The sequence below is a fragment of the Stegastes partitus genome, unplaced genomic scaffold (assembly GCF_000690725.1).
Source record: "Stegastes partitus isolate 25-593 unplaced genomic scaffold, Stegastes_partitus-1.0.2 Scaffold1278, whole genome shotgun sequence".
Classification (NCBI taxonomy): Eukaryota; Metazoa; Chordata; class Actinopteri; family Pomacentridae; genus Stegastes; species Stegastes partitus.
Genome location: NW_007579009.1, coordinates 136,245 through 151,937, shown reverse-complemented (window position 1 = coordinate 151,937; position 15,693 = coordinate 136,245). Strand labels below are relative to the sequence as shown.

The window sequence follows — 15,693 nt, the reverse complement described above, 5'->3', positions numbered from 1 at the left end:
AATATTAATTGTGTAATACATTAAATACATGTGAGGCAGCATTGTCAAAGAAGATATTAGCAAAACTGTGACTGGCATGAATTTGTTAAACAGTGACAGTTTAAACTCTGAACCAGTTGTGCTGCATAACATGTATTCTAAATTGCAGCTTTTGCAATTTGCTAATTGCATTGTTTTAAATTCTGATTTTAGTTCGAGATAAAATAACTGCTGATCCCAAATGACAACGTCACCCAACACACACGCCAGACGAAGAACTACCTTCAGATACAACAAGAACAATAACTGAGAGCCAAAATCCACCGAAAAACCGCAACAAGTTCTGCACTCGGAGTGAAATTAATTGATAAATAAAAAATGTTCAGGGCATTCTCCCTTTAATATTAGTGCCTAAAACGGTTATATAGTTGTATAACTGAGGTGGAACAGTGGTGAATGGTCCGTACTAAATGTAGTGACAACATTAGAGGCTTTTTTTTCTTTATAAGGAGGAAAAATGTAGATTTTTAATGCCCAGTATTAAACTTGTGCGTCCTCTTAAAGTGCTACAGTTTGTGGTGCCAGTGTCTGTAATATACTGAAATTCTGTTTATGCTCCAACATCGGCTGCTAAAATGTGTAAGAGTTCTCATAAGCAAGTACCCTTTTTTTATTTCCCAGTAGAAGATTATTCCAAAGCTCATGTCATCATATTACGACACTGAACACTGAGCTCGGGAGGTTTTCAGATTAAACAGAGAAGTCTGGCTGCAAAGTTAAAATTTCCAAAATAGAACATAAAACAATAACGACGGAGGTTCACAATGTACGGCCTCCGAGGTTCCAGCAGCTTTCAGGAGATTTGCTTTTCCTTTTAGGCCACCAGTGATATGCAGATAGAGAGAGTGTGTGTGCTGTCAATAAGGGCTGACATAGATTGATCTGCAGGCTCATGTAGCTCCGATTTAGCCTGATATGTGGAGTGACTAGATGATTATTATCATGAAATACCAGTGATCAGGATTTCATCTGTCTCTTGGGGGCTTTGATACAATCTGAATGAGACTAGGATTGAGAAATCTCACTCCTCCTCTATTCCTGATAATCTGGCTAAGAAAAAAAAAAAAAAAAAGAGGGACACAGACCGATCTGGCAGGAAGTTAATCTGAACGAGGATCAACAGCGCTCAATCCCCGCTGGCCTCTTTGATGGGAGCCCATCATACCGTGAGAGGGAGGGGAAAGTAAAGAAAAGACGGGCTTCATCCCTTTCTCTGACCATCCCTCACTGCTGTCATCCTTTCCTTTTTCAATCCCCACTTCTCTCAATCCCTGCCTCTTCCTCCAAATCTCTCCTGCTCCTCCTCGGCCTTTTCCCCTGCCTCTCCATCCCTCTAGCTGTCCCAGGCAAAGGCATTATGTTCTTACCCAAGCAGCCAAAGGGACAAATTAAAATGTGTTGCACTCACTCTCTCTCAGTCTGTCTAATCTTCTTAGAGACTCAGGCCCAGTGCAAGTGCTCCATCTTTTTTGCCTCCGATTCCTTTTACTTGGTAAAGTCTTGAGGGCTCAAAGCAGCACAACTACTCGNTCCTATGTTAACAACAGCTCAAATCTACGAATGTGTTCCTGGACAGACTTTCTGAAAATGTGGCTGAACATTATCACATCTTCTTCCTCTCTCTGACATCCAGCTTCTCACTTCTGACACTTACCTGTCTACACCTGGTATCACAACCTGGGATAAGCAGTACTATTTGTTCTGTTTTGCATGTTTTTACAAAGATTATTGTTAGTTGTTACAGAAGACACCTACATGTCCTTGACTACCATGGCATCCTCATCGGATCCCCTGGCCAACAGGGCCCGCAGGACGCAGTCATAAGAACCGGGACGTAGTGACAGGCCCTGTTCATCAGCTTTCTTTACCAGCGCATAAGCTTCTGCAGAAAGAGAGCAAGAGAAGGAGAGAAACGGAAAGAATGAGTCAGAGATTGGACAGGATACCGAACAGCAGAAATTGAGATTATCCTCATATTATGTTGGATTATTAGAGTAATCTGCAGCTACAGTGGTAAAATACAATGTTAAAATGTTTTATCTTCAATAGAAAATTGGTGCTACCTGAAGTATCCGAGGTAATTTAAAGCTGTTTAATGCTCCAACAAAAACAAGATGACATTTACAATAAAATAACAGTACTGTTTATGTTCACAAAGAATCATTTAAAGGGCCAATGTGTTATGTTAGGGGTTATGTTAGCAAAAATGGAAAAATAGGGTTCTGAATTACGTTTTCATGAAAGTATAATCACCTGGAACTTAAGTCAGCCATTTTTATAAATAAATGTGTTGCAACCTGGCTGTAGACCCCAACACTAACTGACTTTAGCATTAATAGTGAAGAATGAAATTCAGCAGATGAGCTGCTGTTAAATTTACTATTTTTTGGGGGCTCTCTGGCTTGACATGTGCTTTAGTGATGGTTGGAAATTCCAGCACTTAAAAAAAAAAGTATATGAATTGCATTATGCAAACTGTGAATACTCTATTTCCTTAACTGGAGAGAAACGCAGCAAAGCGTCATTGTGGTGCGCTCTGGCAGCGCTTCACCTATTGGAAGTTGTTTGCTAAACAATTTCTGCCCCCTTACAGTTAAACATTTCCTAGAAATGTGGTTTTAAGAGGCTAGGAATTAAAACTTTACACACCACTGATGGCTGAAGCATCTGAAATCAGCTTCGTCTGTGTTAAGTTCTGCTATGTGTCATGTGACAACAATACTGGGACCTCCTGCTGCTTACCCTCAACATTGCCCTTCTTACAGAGGGCAAACAGATTGGGGTCATAGTTGTCTCTGACGGGGGCTGCTGCTGCTGTTTTTTCTGCTGTTGGTGGTGGTGGTGGTGCTGCTGCTGCTGCTTCTGCTGCTGCTTCTGCTGCTAGCTTGACGAGCTGTGGGGTCTTAGCTGGATCGTACCAGGTCTGTAAATGACACATGCAGAAAACAGTCCTGAAACTCAGTCCTACATTTCCATCAAAACACAGCTACATGCTGTATTAAAGCCTGAAAACACTGGCAATGAGCTGGTGTGTGTATGTGTGTCCATGACACTGCAGTAATGCTGGGCAGGCAGGGCAGGGTCCCGTAATGCTCGCTCACCCATGTAGCAGTGAGGGGAGGGGGTTAAGCTGTATTGGCTGGGGGCAAATTAGGTCTGGCACCCCAGGGGCAAAAGAAAAGTGTGCGTGTTAAGAGAGTGTGTGTGTTGGAGCGAGGGGGTGTCAACGCAAGAGCCCCTGGGGTCACCAAGTTCATCGCTTCGGGCAACAGCAATCACTTCCTGTCTCGTCATGCTTCGGGCTGTTGGAGCAAACGGAGGAAAAATGCAGCGAGGAGGAACGAAGGCAGCAACAGAAAACAAATTTAAAGCAAAACCCCCTTTCTGTCTTTATTGTGTTTAATTTGTGAAGAAAAAAAAAATCTTAATTTGGTTTCCGCTGAACACACATATGTAGCTAAGCATCGAGCGGCAGCCATATGGTGGCATTTAGCTGCTGGCTAAATTAGTCTGGCATTACAGATTTACAGACAGATCAAGCTGTAATTCGTTTCACCAGCCAGCCAGTCTGATTGACTACACTTCAGATCAGAGCTTCAATCCTGTTTCCTCTGCATGTAATGAACAGAGGCTTAAAGTGGAGCGGAGTAGGGGGCTGTATGGAGAGCAGCTGATAAGAGTTTTCAGAGGTTTTTGGGGGTTAGCTCCTGCGATCAGAGGCTGGGGTCAACGTGCTCTTTGGTTAATCTATTCAGCAAGCAACAGTTTTTATTCAGAAAAAAAAAAGAACTTGTAGTGTCATCAGGATGAGAATAAGTGGGGATGAGACCATTGTGTTTTGAAAGATGGAGTGCAGCTTCAGTTTTTATTTGGCTATACTCAATACTCATCAGTGCAGTTTCATTGAAGCACCATATACTAGACCTACACTAACCATGTACAGATTACTAGCCACTATCACTGTATGTATTTACAACTAGAGAGTAATTGTTGTTCATTTTTCTTGAAATTATAGTTATTTTATTCTTTTATTTCTCTTCTACGGTACAGTTTTTGTGTCCTTGTGCCTGCAGTTTCCTACTGAGATTTAATCTTTTTTTTGCAAAAGAAGCCTGAAAAAAATGCTCATACTTATCAAGGACACCTGTAATGTGGAGGCAGGGGTGCAATTTATGTTCATTACTGATTAATCAATGAATTTATACAATGTCTCAAAATAAGGAGAAATCACTGCAGTGTATTGTTGCAACAACAGATGAAGGAGAACAGATCAGTATCAAGTTAGAATGTGAGTATAACGTTCTAACATAACATTTACTGTAATAACAAATGTATGTTGTTATAACATGAACAAACATCTTGTTATAACCGTTAACTTTTCATCTGATAACGTGCAACTGATCTATTTTTCATTTTCTGATGTGGCAACGAAAAACATTGGTAGAAAAGGACATCACAAGGTTTCCAAAGCTTGCTTTTCACACAAAAGTTCAGAACAAAAACAATCATAAATTGGGGGGAGGTTTGTCTTTTACTGTCCTTAAAGTTATGACCTCAGTGTCATAGTTAAGGGTGCCTTCACTCAGTTTCAGTCAAAAGTTAGGGACACTGTGTTGTGTTTCACCATCAGTGCTCTGTTTGACCTCAGGCACCTTCACACTCATCCAGAGCTCTTGAGTATCTCCTGACCTTTGCTTTCAGATTGCCTGCTCTGCTCTTTCTCCCATCAGGAACCTCTTGGCAGTGATCCTTCTGAATAACAGATCTGCCCACTGAGCATTACTGGGATGTTCACATTGTGAAGCTGGGGTTTTACCTCAGGCACCTCAAAGGGCACATTCTGGCCGTTCTTCCTCAGGATGTCTGCCACTAAACGAAGGGTCCTCTCCTGGGGAATGAAGTTCTCCTCCTGCATCTTCGTCCACATGGCTTCTGCCTTCTGCCAGTTGTTTGTCTTCTCTGCAAACAACCAGGAACAAAGCAGCGGGACTGAGAGCAGGTTTGTAATTTGCTATGAAAGCCGTGACACACAGACCTGTGTGGCTGGATAGTGAGCTCAGCACCAAGCCTGCAGCAGAGAGCAATTTCTGACAAAGCGCTCCATGCTGAGAGAAGGCAATCAAATCACTAATCTGATCAACTGACCGACCCTCAACTATGCTGTAATTTATCAAACACACTAACTAGTGTCGTCTGTGTGTGCGTGTGCGTGTGTGTGTGCGTGTGTGTGTGTGTGTGTGTGTGTAGGGAGGTGGAGGTAATGAGTTGACAATCAGCTTTAACACTCCAATCACAACCGTTATCTGCTCTGCTCTCCACTGCAGCAATCACACCATGTCTTCTGCTTACTTCTGACTGGTCCCATTCTGTCACACACTCAAAGCCTGGGGAAAGAGCAGCCCGCACCCAGAGGTGGGAGGTCACCACAGCAGAGGAGACTGGGGGTAGGTGGAAGGTCAAACACGACACACGAACACAGAGAGAAAGCAAATAAAAGAGCAAACAGAGAAACACTTACTGCAGAGCTGCAGGATGTAGCCGTACATGTCGTCTCTGTCGCAATCAAACAGCTTCGCCGTCATGTCGACCATCTGCTCCAAGGTTTCCATCTATACACGACAACACAATATATACGCTCAGTTGGAATTTTTGTATTTGTATCCTTCTTTTTGCTATATTTTTCGTGGCCTTGTTTATTTTAGACTGTGCAAGCGTGTGTGTGTGTGTGTGTGTGTGTGTGTGTTACCTGGTTAGTGGAAATGCATTTCTCTGCATACCACTGCATGCGTGTAGGCTTTGCCCTCATTCCAGGGGTCTAGAAAAGAAAAACAGATGAGAATTTAAACTGAACGAAGCCAGAGAGTAGCTAAATAAGAGACTTGTAGCTGCAGTAAACATCTCCAGGGTGTCCACATGTGGAACAAACGTGTATTTAATGTGGATGTTTTATACATGAAATAGATCCATTCAGGTTGTTTAAATATTACTTAAAACCTACTCAGGCTTAAATCACTGAACACAAGCAGGTTCTTTGTATATGTATATATATGGTAATAACACATAGCTCCAATCCATTACAGCATTATCCATAAGGTATATACCTATTGATCCATACACACCCATGGAGCCTAGAGAGCATTTTAAATATGACTTGATGTACACCAACGGTAGCCCACTGTAAGGATCAATATAGATGGATATATAATTGCCTTACAGAATAAAATGTGCTTGCAGATTGAGCTCTTGTCCTTTTAAGGGAGTGCAGCACTTTTACATCACACTGATGTGTTTTCAGTAGCTTTAACCCTAAACCAGGATGAGAGCCGTGCAGATGATGTTTGTTTGGCCTTGTAGCATCTCAACGCGTGAAGGCTTTCAAGGCAACGCCACACAGACAATACAACAGCTAAAGAGGAGTCGTGCATGCAGAGCTGCATCTGAGGGCATTATTTTCATTAATATGTAGTCTGCTTGTTACTTTTAGTCTTAGAATTGATTAGTCATTTAGGTGAATTGCTTGTTTCGTTCAAGCGAGGAGCCAAACCCCACATTTGTAATGATGGCGTTGTGCAAAGGTTTAAGACACTTTAGATGCTTATTCTGGAAAGAAAAAAAATAAAGGAAGAACCTCCAGGATGATCAACAGCTTCATTCCGCAAGCTGTCAGAATGCTGCTGATCCAGACATGCAAACACTTGTTTATTTAAATTGCTTTAAGTTATTGGATCCTGAAGAAAGGCTCTCTCATCTTGCCTGTACTGCTGTGTATGTACAGCAAAACGACAACAAACTTGATTTGATTATTCATCACGCAGCATCAACAGGGAGGCGTCTGATCTGCCCCAAATACCATTTGAAACATGGGGCTGTGAAATTTGAGAAAATATCTAATCAGTTTGATTTGCAATATAATTTTAGGACCCTGCTTCAGTTGAATATTAATTGTGTAATACATTAAATACATGTGAGGCAGCATTGTCAAAGAAGATATTAGCAAAACTGTGACTGGCATGAATTTGTTAAACAGTGACAGTTTAAACTCTGAACCAGTTGTGCTGCATAACGTGTATTCTAAATTGCAGTTTTTGCAATTTGCTAATTGCATTGTTTTAAATTCTGATTTTAGTTCGAGATAAAATAACTGCTGATCCCAAATGACAACGTCACCCAACACACACGCCAGACGAAGAACTACCTTCAGATACAACAAGAACAATAACTGAGAGCCAAAATCCACCGAAAAACCGCAACAAGTTCTGCACTCGGAGTGAAATTAATTGATAAATAAAAAATGTTCAGGGCATTCTCCCTTTAATATTAGTGCCTAAAACGGTTATATAGTTGTATAACTGAGGTGGAACAGTGGTGAATGGTCCGTACTAAATGTAGTGACAACATTAGAGGCTTTTTTTTCTTTATAAGGAGGAAAAATGTAGATTTTTAATGCCCAGTATTAAACTTGTGCGTCCTCTTAAAGTGCTACAGTTTGTGGTGCCAGTGTCTGTAATATACTGAAATTCTGTTTATGCTCCAACATCGGCTGCTAAAATGTGTAAGAGTTCTCATAAGCAAGTACCCTTTTTTTATTTCCCAGTAGAAGATTATTCCAAAGCTCATGTCATCATATTACGACACTGAACACTGAGCTCGGGAGGTTTTCAGATTAAACAGAGAAGTCTGGCTGCAAAGTTAAAATTTCCAAAATAGAACATAAAACAATAACGACGGAGGTTCACAATGTACGGCCTCCGAGGTTCCAGCAGCTTTCAGGAGATTTGCTTTTCCTTTTAGGCCACCAGTGATATGCAGATAGAGAGAGTGTGTGTGCTGTCAATAAGGGCTGACATAGATTGATCTGCAGGCTCATGTAGCTCCGATTTAGCCTGATATGTGGAGTGACTAGATGATTATTATCATGAAATACCAGTGATCAGGATTTCATCTGTCTCTTGGGGGCTTTGATACAATCTGAATGAGACTAGGATTGAGAAATCTCACTCCTCCTCTATTCCTGATAATCTGGCTAAGAAAAAAAAAAAAAAAAAGAGGGACACAGACCGATCTGGCAGGAAGTTAATCTGAACGAGGATCAACAGCGCTCAATCCCCGCTGGCCTCTTTGATGGGAGCCCATCATACCGTGAGAGGGAGGGGAAAGTAAAGAAAAGACGGGCTTCATCCCTTTCTCTGACCATCCCTCACTGCTGTCATCCTTTCCTTTTTCAATCCCCACTTCTCTCAATCCCTGCCTCTTCCTCCAAATCTCTCCTGCTCCTCCTCGGCCTTTTCCCCTGCCTCTCCATCCCTCTAGCTGTCCCAGGCAAAGGCATTATGTTCTTACCCAAGCAGCCAAAGGGACAAATTAAAATGTGTTGCACTCACTCTCTCTCAGTCTGTCTAATCTTCTTAGAGACTCAGGCCCAGTGCAAGTGCTCCATCTTTTTTGCCTCCGATTCCTTTTACTTGGTAAAGTCTTGAGGGCTCAAAGCAGCACAACTACTCGTGCGCACACACACACACACACAAACACACACACACGAGCGAATATGTTTGGGATTTCGAATCCGTCAGGACAAATCTCCCTAATCTGGGCCGAAAACAAAATCCTCAGAAATAAGAAGGCACATGCTTTGCACACGCACGGGTAGATCAAAAGAATTCAAAGTAGAAACAAACAAAAAAACAACACTCTCACTTTCAGGAAGAGATAATGGAAAAATGTCAAGCGGGTCAGATTATCAGGACAATCCTCAAACACACACACGCACAGCGGAGTGTATTAAAGGACATCCTGCGGCCTCATTAAGAGTCTTGTGTGGCCTTTAGTGGCCCAAACATCTTTACAGGTTTCTCTCTCATCCTTACGTACATGTACATAAAAAGAAAAAGCCAGATCCGACCCCGTCTCACCTCCACTTAACAAACCCTCTCCATCTCAATTCCTAATGTTCTAATTCTGCTAATCACCTAGCCACTTAGCCCACACACACACACACGCGCGCGCACACGCACACACACACACAAACACACACACGGCCAAAACCCCTCTCCCTAACACAAAAACACATAATGGCTCACCACTCTTTAGCAATACTACCTAACCTTGACCATCACGCACACACGCGTGCTGCAATAATAGGCCTGGCCACCTGACAATCCCCTACCTAACCATGACCATTTAGCACAAAATTGGCCACCTTTCTCTATCATTACATTTAATTAGCTGTGATTAATCAGCTGCCAATTATACCAAACACAGCCTAAAGAGAGACACCACTCTGGACTGCCACTTGACGCTCTCACAGGGAAAAAAGTATTTGTGCTTTTTGAGTGTGTGTTCGTATTTGAGTGATAGATACGATTCTATTGTAGTTATATCACCTGAGCTCTGCATCCGTCGCCACGCAAGTGTAGCAGGAGACAGCTCAGATGTGAACTTCGTGAACTTTGTTCTAAAAATCTACGCAGGTTAAGTGAGTAGCAGCTTTTAAAATATACTGTATCGTTTTAGTGACTGTTTTTCTTTTTTTTTTTTCCTGATTATACTGACAACTCTGGGGAACTTGGGTCACCACCACTCTGTTGATTACACTTCAAAGCTGCATTAATGAACAATGGACTAAATACCTATGAGTAATTTGAAAAGTGTTGCTTGTAGCAATGAACCAGGGAGAATAAACAGCCAACTCTGCAGATCTCTGAAGCATCTTAGTATCATTGAGCTCAGTGTTTGGATTTTAGGATCCAATCTTTGCAGCCACTACATGCGCTTTTTCAGTAAAATAGCTCGATAAACTTTGCTCAAGCTCATATTTTCCTCGTCTTCCATCCATCCATTATCTAGAACATGCAAACTCCATACTCCCCAGCATCCTAACTGGGACGTGAACCGGGGATCTTCTACCTGCGAGGTGACGGTGCTAACCACGGAGCCACCTTGCAGCCCTTTCCTCGTCTTGCGAGGGGAAAATAATACAGTTGTTGCAGCAAATCTCCAGGTATTTACGGCAGCGTTTAATTTAAAGTAAATTCCAATGTCGTCTATTCAAAGATCTGCAGATTCTTGCATGTTCTGCCAGTTTCAAATCTCCCCCACAACATTTTAATAGGATTCAAATCTGAGGTTTTTTTTCCCCTCTTGAGTCAGCCAACTGTACATCTACTCTATTTACAAGCCATCAACAATCTCACACAACACTGGCATGTAGCTGACTCGCTGCTATAAGCAGGATAACAGCCATACAATCTAGCATGAGGGGAATGACAGCGACAATAACAACATGTCGATAATATTTAAGAGGGTTTGGAAATCCTCAAGAGGGACAAATCCCTATTTTAGTCCACACCAGGACACGAGAGAGAGAGAGGGCGCGATGTCAGGGCGAGGTTAAGATATTTTCTCTTGTTTTGTTCTCATCCTGATCACACATCATAATGGCCTTGTTCTCTTCCTCTGATGTCAGGCTCATCCCTCAATCTCTCTGTCCTGCTGTCCAGTCCTGGGTCGTCCGTCCGTTTTATCCATGTGAAAATCGCTTCTTATCTGCCCGCTTTGCCTCTCTCTTTTTCCTCACACTAATCTACTGGGCTTATAGCAGGACTTAAGATGACAAAGATATAAATATTCTGAAAAATATTCAGGTCAGATGATTTACAATAACAAAAAAAAAAAGAGGGTAGCAATTCCATCCTGCACGTCCTCTGTGACTCGTGACAGTCCACCTGATGAAACGCTGATTCTCTATGATGCTCTATCGAGATCTGATCCAGCAAGTCGCCAAAAACACACCTAAATAAAAACTTGACTTTTAGCTGTTCCAGGTAGTGTCATGAAGTGGAAAAGATCACATGAACGCTCTTATGACATTTTAAGCTTGGAAGGGTGTTGTTGGAAAATAACATTTTAGTCCAGTGCAACAAATACCAATCTTCTACACACGTACCAATTTAAATACCAGGTACATCGAGCCTCATTACTCCTCCCTATTCATTTCAGTTCAGTAAATGAGCAGTTACACTTTAATACGTTCAACTTGCTCTCCCCAGAATCATCTGACATGTTGTAAAACACCAGAGGAATGACCTGAACAAAATCTAACCTCGCTTTTGGTCACTTTACAGTTTTCCGTACTTGATGCTACAGCTGGCAGATTGTATTTGGGACTGTACTGTCCAGGTCAACTGGTTGGTCAATAAGCTCTCATCTGACCAGATTCTTATTGTTGGGTTAATCGCTGCTGTTACTCAGATAAGGAGAAAAGTGCTGCATCAACAGCTTTCCAGGATTAATCCATTCTGTTCGGCAACACAAGGAACTGATTACCTGTGACCAGCGCCGCATTTCTACAAATTTGAACTGGTCCAACCATGTGCAGATTGTTGGTCTAACCTATTTAGCGTTTACTGAATGTTTACTCAGGGTCGGCTACAAACTTAAAAAAACAACGTGAAATATATTAGTTCAAACAGACGGCCACAAAGTCGAATGTAACACAACAACCAACGTGGCAGATCATTAAAAACAGAAGGTGAACTTGTCTGCATCATATTTTTTAATCGTTCTCTTGCTGGGATCGCCAGTTGATGTGGTTCTGTTTTCAGAAATAATATAAGTATGGTCGCTGCTCGGGTCTAATAAGTCTGTTGACTTCATTTCAGCATAAACTACAGAGTTTAACATGATTTAATATGCTGCAAAACTAGCTTTTTATGTTTATTTATAATTCATTTAGGCTAATAAGGCTAGTCGATAGAGTGCACTCAGTGTTATGTAGTCAATTAAGTAACCTGTAGGTTTTTTTCCCTCACGATCAATTGATTGGTTGAAGAGGAGGTGTGATGTCAGGTGACCAAGATTTATGGTTGCTAGATAACGGAGCTACTTTCCTGTAATTAATCAAGAGCGTAGCAGTTCAATGTGTGAGCGTTACTTCTCGGAAATATGGATACTGTTGTATGCATGAACTTATAAAGTCCTACAAGACAAGTCTGAAGGGCAGGAGTGGATTTTACTGTAGCCGCCTGTTAGGGATGCTGTAAGATGTAAAAAAAAAAAGCAAACGCACCTACGAGGAGGCAGAGATGATTTCATTGGTCACCGTCATAGTGGGCTGTTTGTTGGTTGGGGATTTTTGAAAGGGTTGTTTCAAACAGACCCGAAGACAGATGTGCTAATAGTGTGTCGACAGGCAATTTAAAAAATAGATATAGTTCTGAAAGTATTTGATATATTAAGCAAAACTTTCCTTAATATATCTTTATATATATATATATATCCATATTTTCTGCTATTAAAATTTCGAGCAAATCAGAGACGGTTGAGCAGAGATTGTTCTAAAAATCTGATCTGATTTGAGATGAAGTGACCCTTGTGCAAGCAGCAGTGTATCTGATTACAGTTATTTTTTTGGCCTTTGTGCCTTTATTCAATCGTGCAGTGAAAGAGAGACAGGGAAGTGGGGGAGAAGAATGTGGGGAGGATGTGTGGGAAAGGACCATGAGCGGGATTCGAACTCATGACCTCCACATTGGGGACTGTAGCCCTGCACATGGGACGCCAGCTCAACCAGGTGAGCTACAGCGGTGCCCCGAGACAAACACTTCTGAGCCGATTTGCACTCGAGCAGGGCTGATTTGTGAGAGAGGGAGCATGGTTTTTGCGGCAAAGCATGACAAAATCTGAACGTGAAATTGGGAAATAAAAACTCTCAAACTGAAAGACCACACTGTCGATTAAAGATGGGAAAATAACTCCACACTAGAACTATCTATTCAAACCCAGTGTTGTCTAATAAACAAGCTCCTTCACCCAAGGTACTTTCTGAGAAGTAGGATGCATTTGTTCCAGGAAGAAGCAGTATCAGACACGCCAACCTGGCTCTTATAATAGCTCTTTTGTGAGTACACATATATTTATATATATATACGTGTGTGTGTGTGCTTACCTCCATGATCTTACGAGCCTCACGATAGCGGCCGGCCTGCAGGAATGCAAAGAACAGATCGTACAGCATAATCATCTCTCCTCGCTCGTGACTCATAAAGTCCATGGCTGAAGAGAAAGACAGACAGGCGGGGAAACAGAGCAGAGAAAGGTCATGAATAAAAACGCCTGCAAGGTAAACAAACACACCACACACTTCATCACTTCCTTCTGATTCCATTATTTGGCACAATGTCTCAGGCACAAAGCAGTCGTATCAAGTCTGCTCTGCAACAAACACACACAAGTCCCGCATGAAAGCCTAAGCTCTCCTGGTAAACTTGCTAAAGCGCTCTGCTCAGCGTTACGTACTATCTCTGTCCAGCAGCTTCAGGACAGGTACCACACTCACACGTACACTCACACACTGCAAACTTTCAGTTATCCAAGTGGACCTGCACATTCAGCAAAGCACAGGACGAAAGAATAATCCCTCTCTTTTCACTTGCTCTCATTTGAAGTCAAATGAAAGAACAATGTGGTGCTTTTTGGACTGTAATCACTCAGAAATTCATTCGTGGTCTAGATTGAATGTGGACAAGTTTTGCAGACGACTAGATTTATTTGTGTTTACGTGCGTACCCTAATTTTACCAGATCTGAGGTTGAAGACTGAACCAGGTCAGCTCATTATAGCACCATTTAATTCTCGGGTTCCTGGAGACATTTGCAGGTTAAAAGCATGTTTCATGCTCTCTTCTTATTTGAAAATAGCTCAGTGGTTGCTATGGCTGCCAGAACCTCACAAAGCCCCGCGTTTTATTTTTCTGTTGATGCTTGAACTCAAACCAAGGTCAGAAATGTGAGTGAAGATCTTTTGACAAGCCGTGTCATGCTTTTAGTGCATTTTGGACGACTGAAGGTCAGTCTGCTGGAAGTTTGTGGTTTGAGTACATTTCTGTTTTTATTTCAGAAGGTGTATTTTAAGGTGAATTTTTAGACTATCCCTGCTCTGCAGCAGCGTGGGTCCACAGGAGCGAGCCGTGGTGCAGCAGGCTGCGGCACTCAGCACGTACTCACAGTGCCGCCAGGTTGAGTGTGACTCAAGGTTTATGTCACAAGTCATCCCTCTTCTGTTTTATACGGTGGAGTGGGAGGCCCAATAATTTGTTATCTCTAAGATTCGCTGGTTTGCTTGCTCTGTCAGACAATCGTAACAGTCACCTTGTTTTAGAGGTTGCAGCGACTGACTCCGAGGGTTTGTCACCTTTTGGGGTGTGGTGGAATGAAAGCGAACGGAGGGGAGGGGAGGGGAAGGAGGTGGAGAGGTGCTCTGCTGCACAGATTCAACCTTTACGCACTCCAGACCCACTTGCCCCCGCGGCACATTGAACTTGACCTTTTCACCGCACCGCTGTCGACGTACAGGGAGGCTGTTCTGCATGTGATTGGCTGACGTGCTTCACCGCGACCCTGGTCTGAACCTTTCTCACTCTCTGCTCCTCTTGTGCACTCTTGGAATTGCTGGCACTTGTTAGATGTGTGTTTAATGCAAACACTGAATGGGCACTTTGGGCGCACACACAAATGAGTGATGAAAGGTTAGAGTCAATCAGGAGAAGCAAAGTTGGATCAAGCTGAGCTGGAGTGGGGGAAAAATTAGAATATAGCTGTGAGAAGGAGTGACGGAGTGCAGCGCTATTCTGAACTCTAATGAGGCCATTTGGACGTTACAAGCCTGTAATGGATTTCGATGTTCGTGCCTTTTTTTAAAAAATTTAAATCTTGACTCTCGGGTAGAGGACTGCATTGGGATTCTCTATTTTCTGCAGAATCAAATGCAAATCTTGTGGGTGCAAGTGGTTTTAACTTCGGTTAACAAATAAACTGTGGGTCATGGGATTTACTGTAAACAGAAGGATAGAGTAAAAAAAATAATAATAAGATTAAGGAGTGGATTTTCACATTATAAAAGCAAAGCAAGACAAGTTTGGACAAATGTCCCGGTTGCTGGTGACGAAGATGGAAAACAGCTGGACTTCTGGGGTATTTAGATACGATCTGGCACCTGAGGCAACATACTGTACCGGCTCTATTCTTAGTCTAATTAAGCTCTTCTTCAAAGATAACGTTATAAAGGTGCAGGACTTTATACTGCAGTAAAAAAAAAAAAAAAGTGCCCACACAGAGGAAAAAAATATAAAAGGAGCAGAAAATGCCTCAAAAGTGCTTGTAGCTCAGAGAGTTAACGTCTGAAATATTTCTGATAAAGAGTTTAGTCTTTAAAATGTTGTAAGATTAACAAAAAACCCTTGTGACACGTGTCGTTAAATTGGGAAAGCTGTAAATCTAAAGACATCCTGTCAGAAAATACCAGAGAAATTCAGCAAATCTCATGTTTCATGCGTCTTTTAAAGTGATGAAATTTGTCAGTTAGTGTTGAAATATGAATGATTAAGACTGATGGTCAGAAAAAAAGCTGACAGTGTGTAATTGTTTCTTAGATAAATACGTCACCTTTCTGCAGTGATTCGGTGTCTCCTATCTCCACCAGCCCAACAAGGATGTCGTGCATGCGAGGCAGGTGCTTGTAACGCTTGTAGCACTGCTGCACCGCTTCGAGAGCTCCGGCCAAGTCGTCACTGCAGACAAACACACACACACAAACACACACACACACACACACACACACACAGAGAGTTAGATGCCAGGTCTGTCCAATCAGTCATGTACA

General features: G+C 42.2%; 1 protein-coding gene across 1 annotated transcript in view; it reads right to left on the bottom strand.

Moving 5' to 3' along the window:
- The window catches only part of lrpprc (leucine-rich pentatricopeptide repeat containing), a 79,261-nt gene that overhangs the window by 22,528 nt on the left and 41,040 nt on the right, over positions 1–15,693 (bottom strand). The window contains exons 24-30 of the mRNA XM_008298079.1: positions 15,477–15,601; positions 12,983–13,089; positions 5,786–5,854; positions 5,558–5,648; positions 4,856–4,998; positions 2,782–2,962; positions 1,795–1,921 (exon numbers count right to left, since the gene is read on the bottom strand). Of these exons, the coding sequence (XP_008296301.1) occupies positions 1,795–1,921; positions 2,782–2,962; positions 4,856–4,998; positions 5,558–5,648; positions 5,786–5,854; positions 12,983–13,089; positions 15,477–15,601 (843 nt within the window). The remainder of the gene's footprint in view (positions 1–1,794; positions 1,922–2,781; positions 2,963–4,855; positions 4,999–5,557; positions 5,649–5,785; positions 5,855–12,982; positions 13,090–15,476; positions 15,602–15,693) is intronic.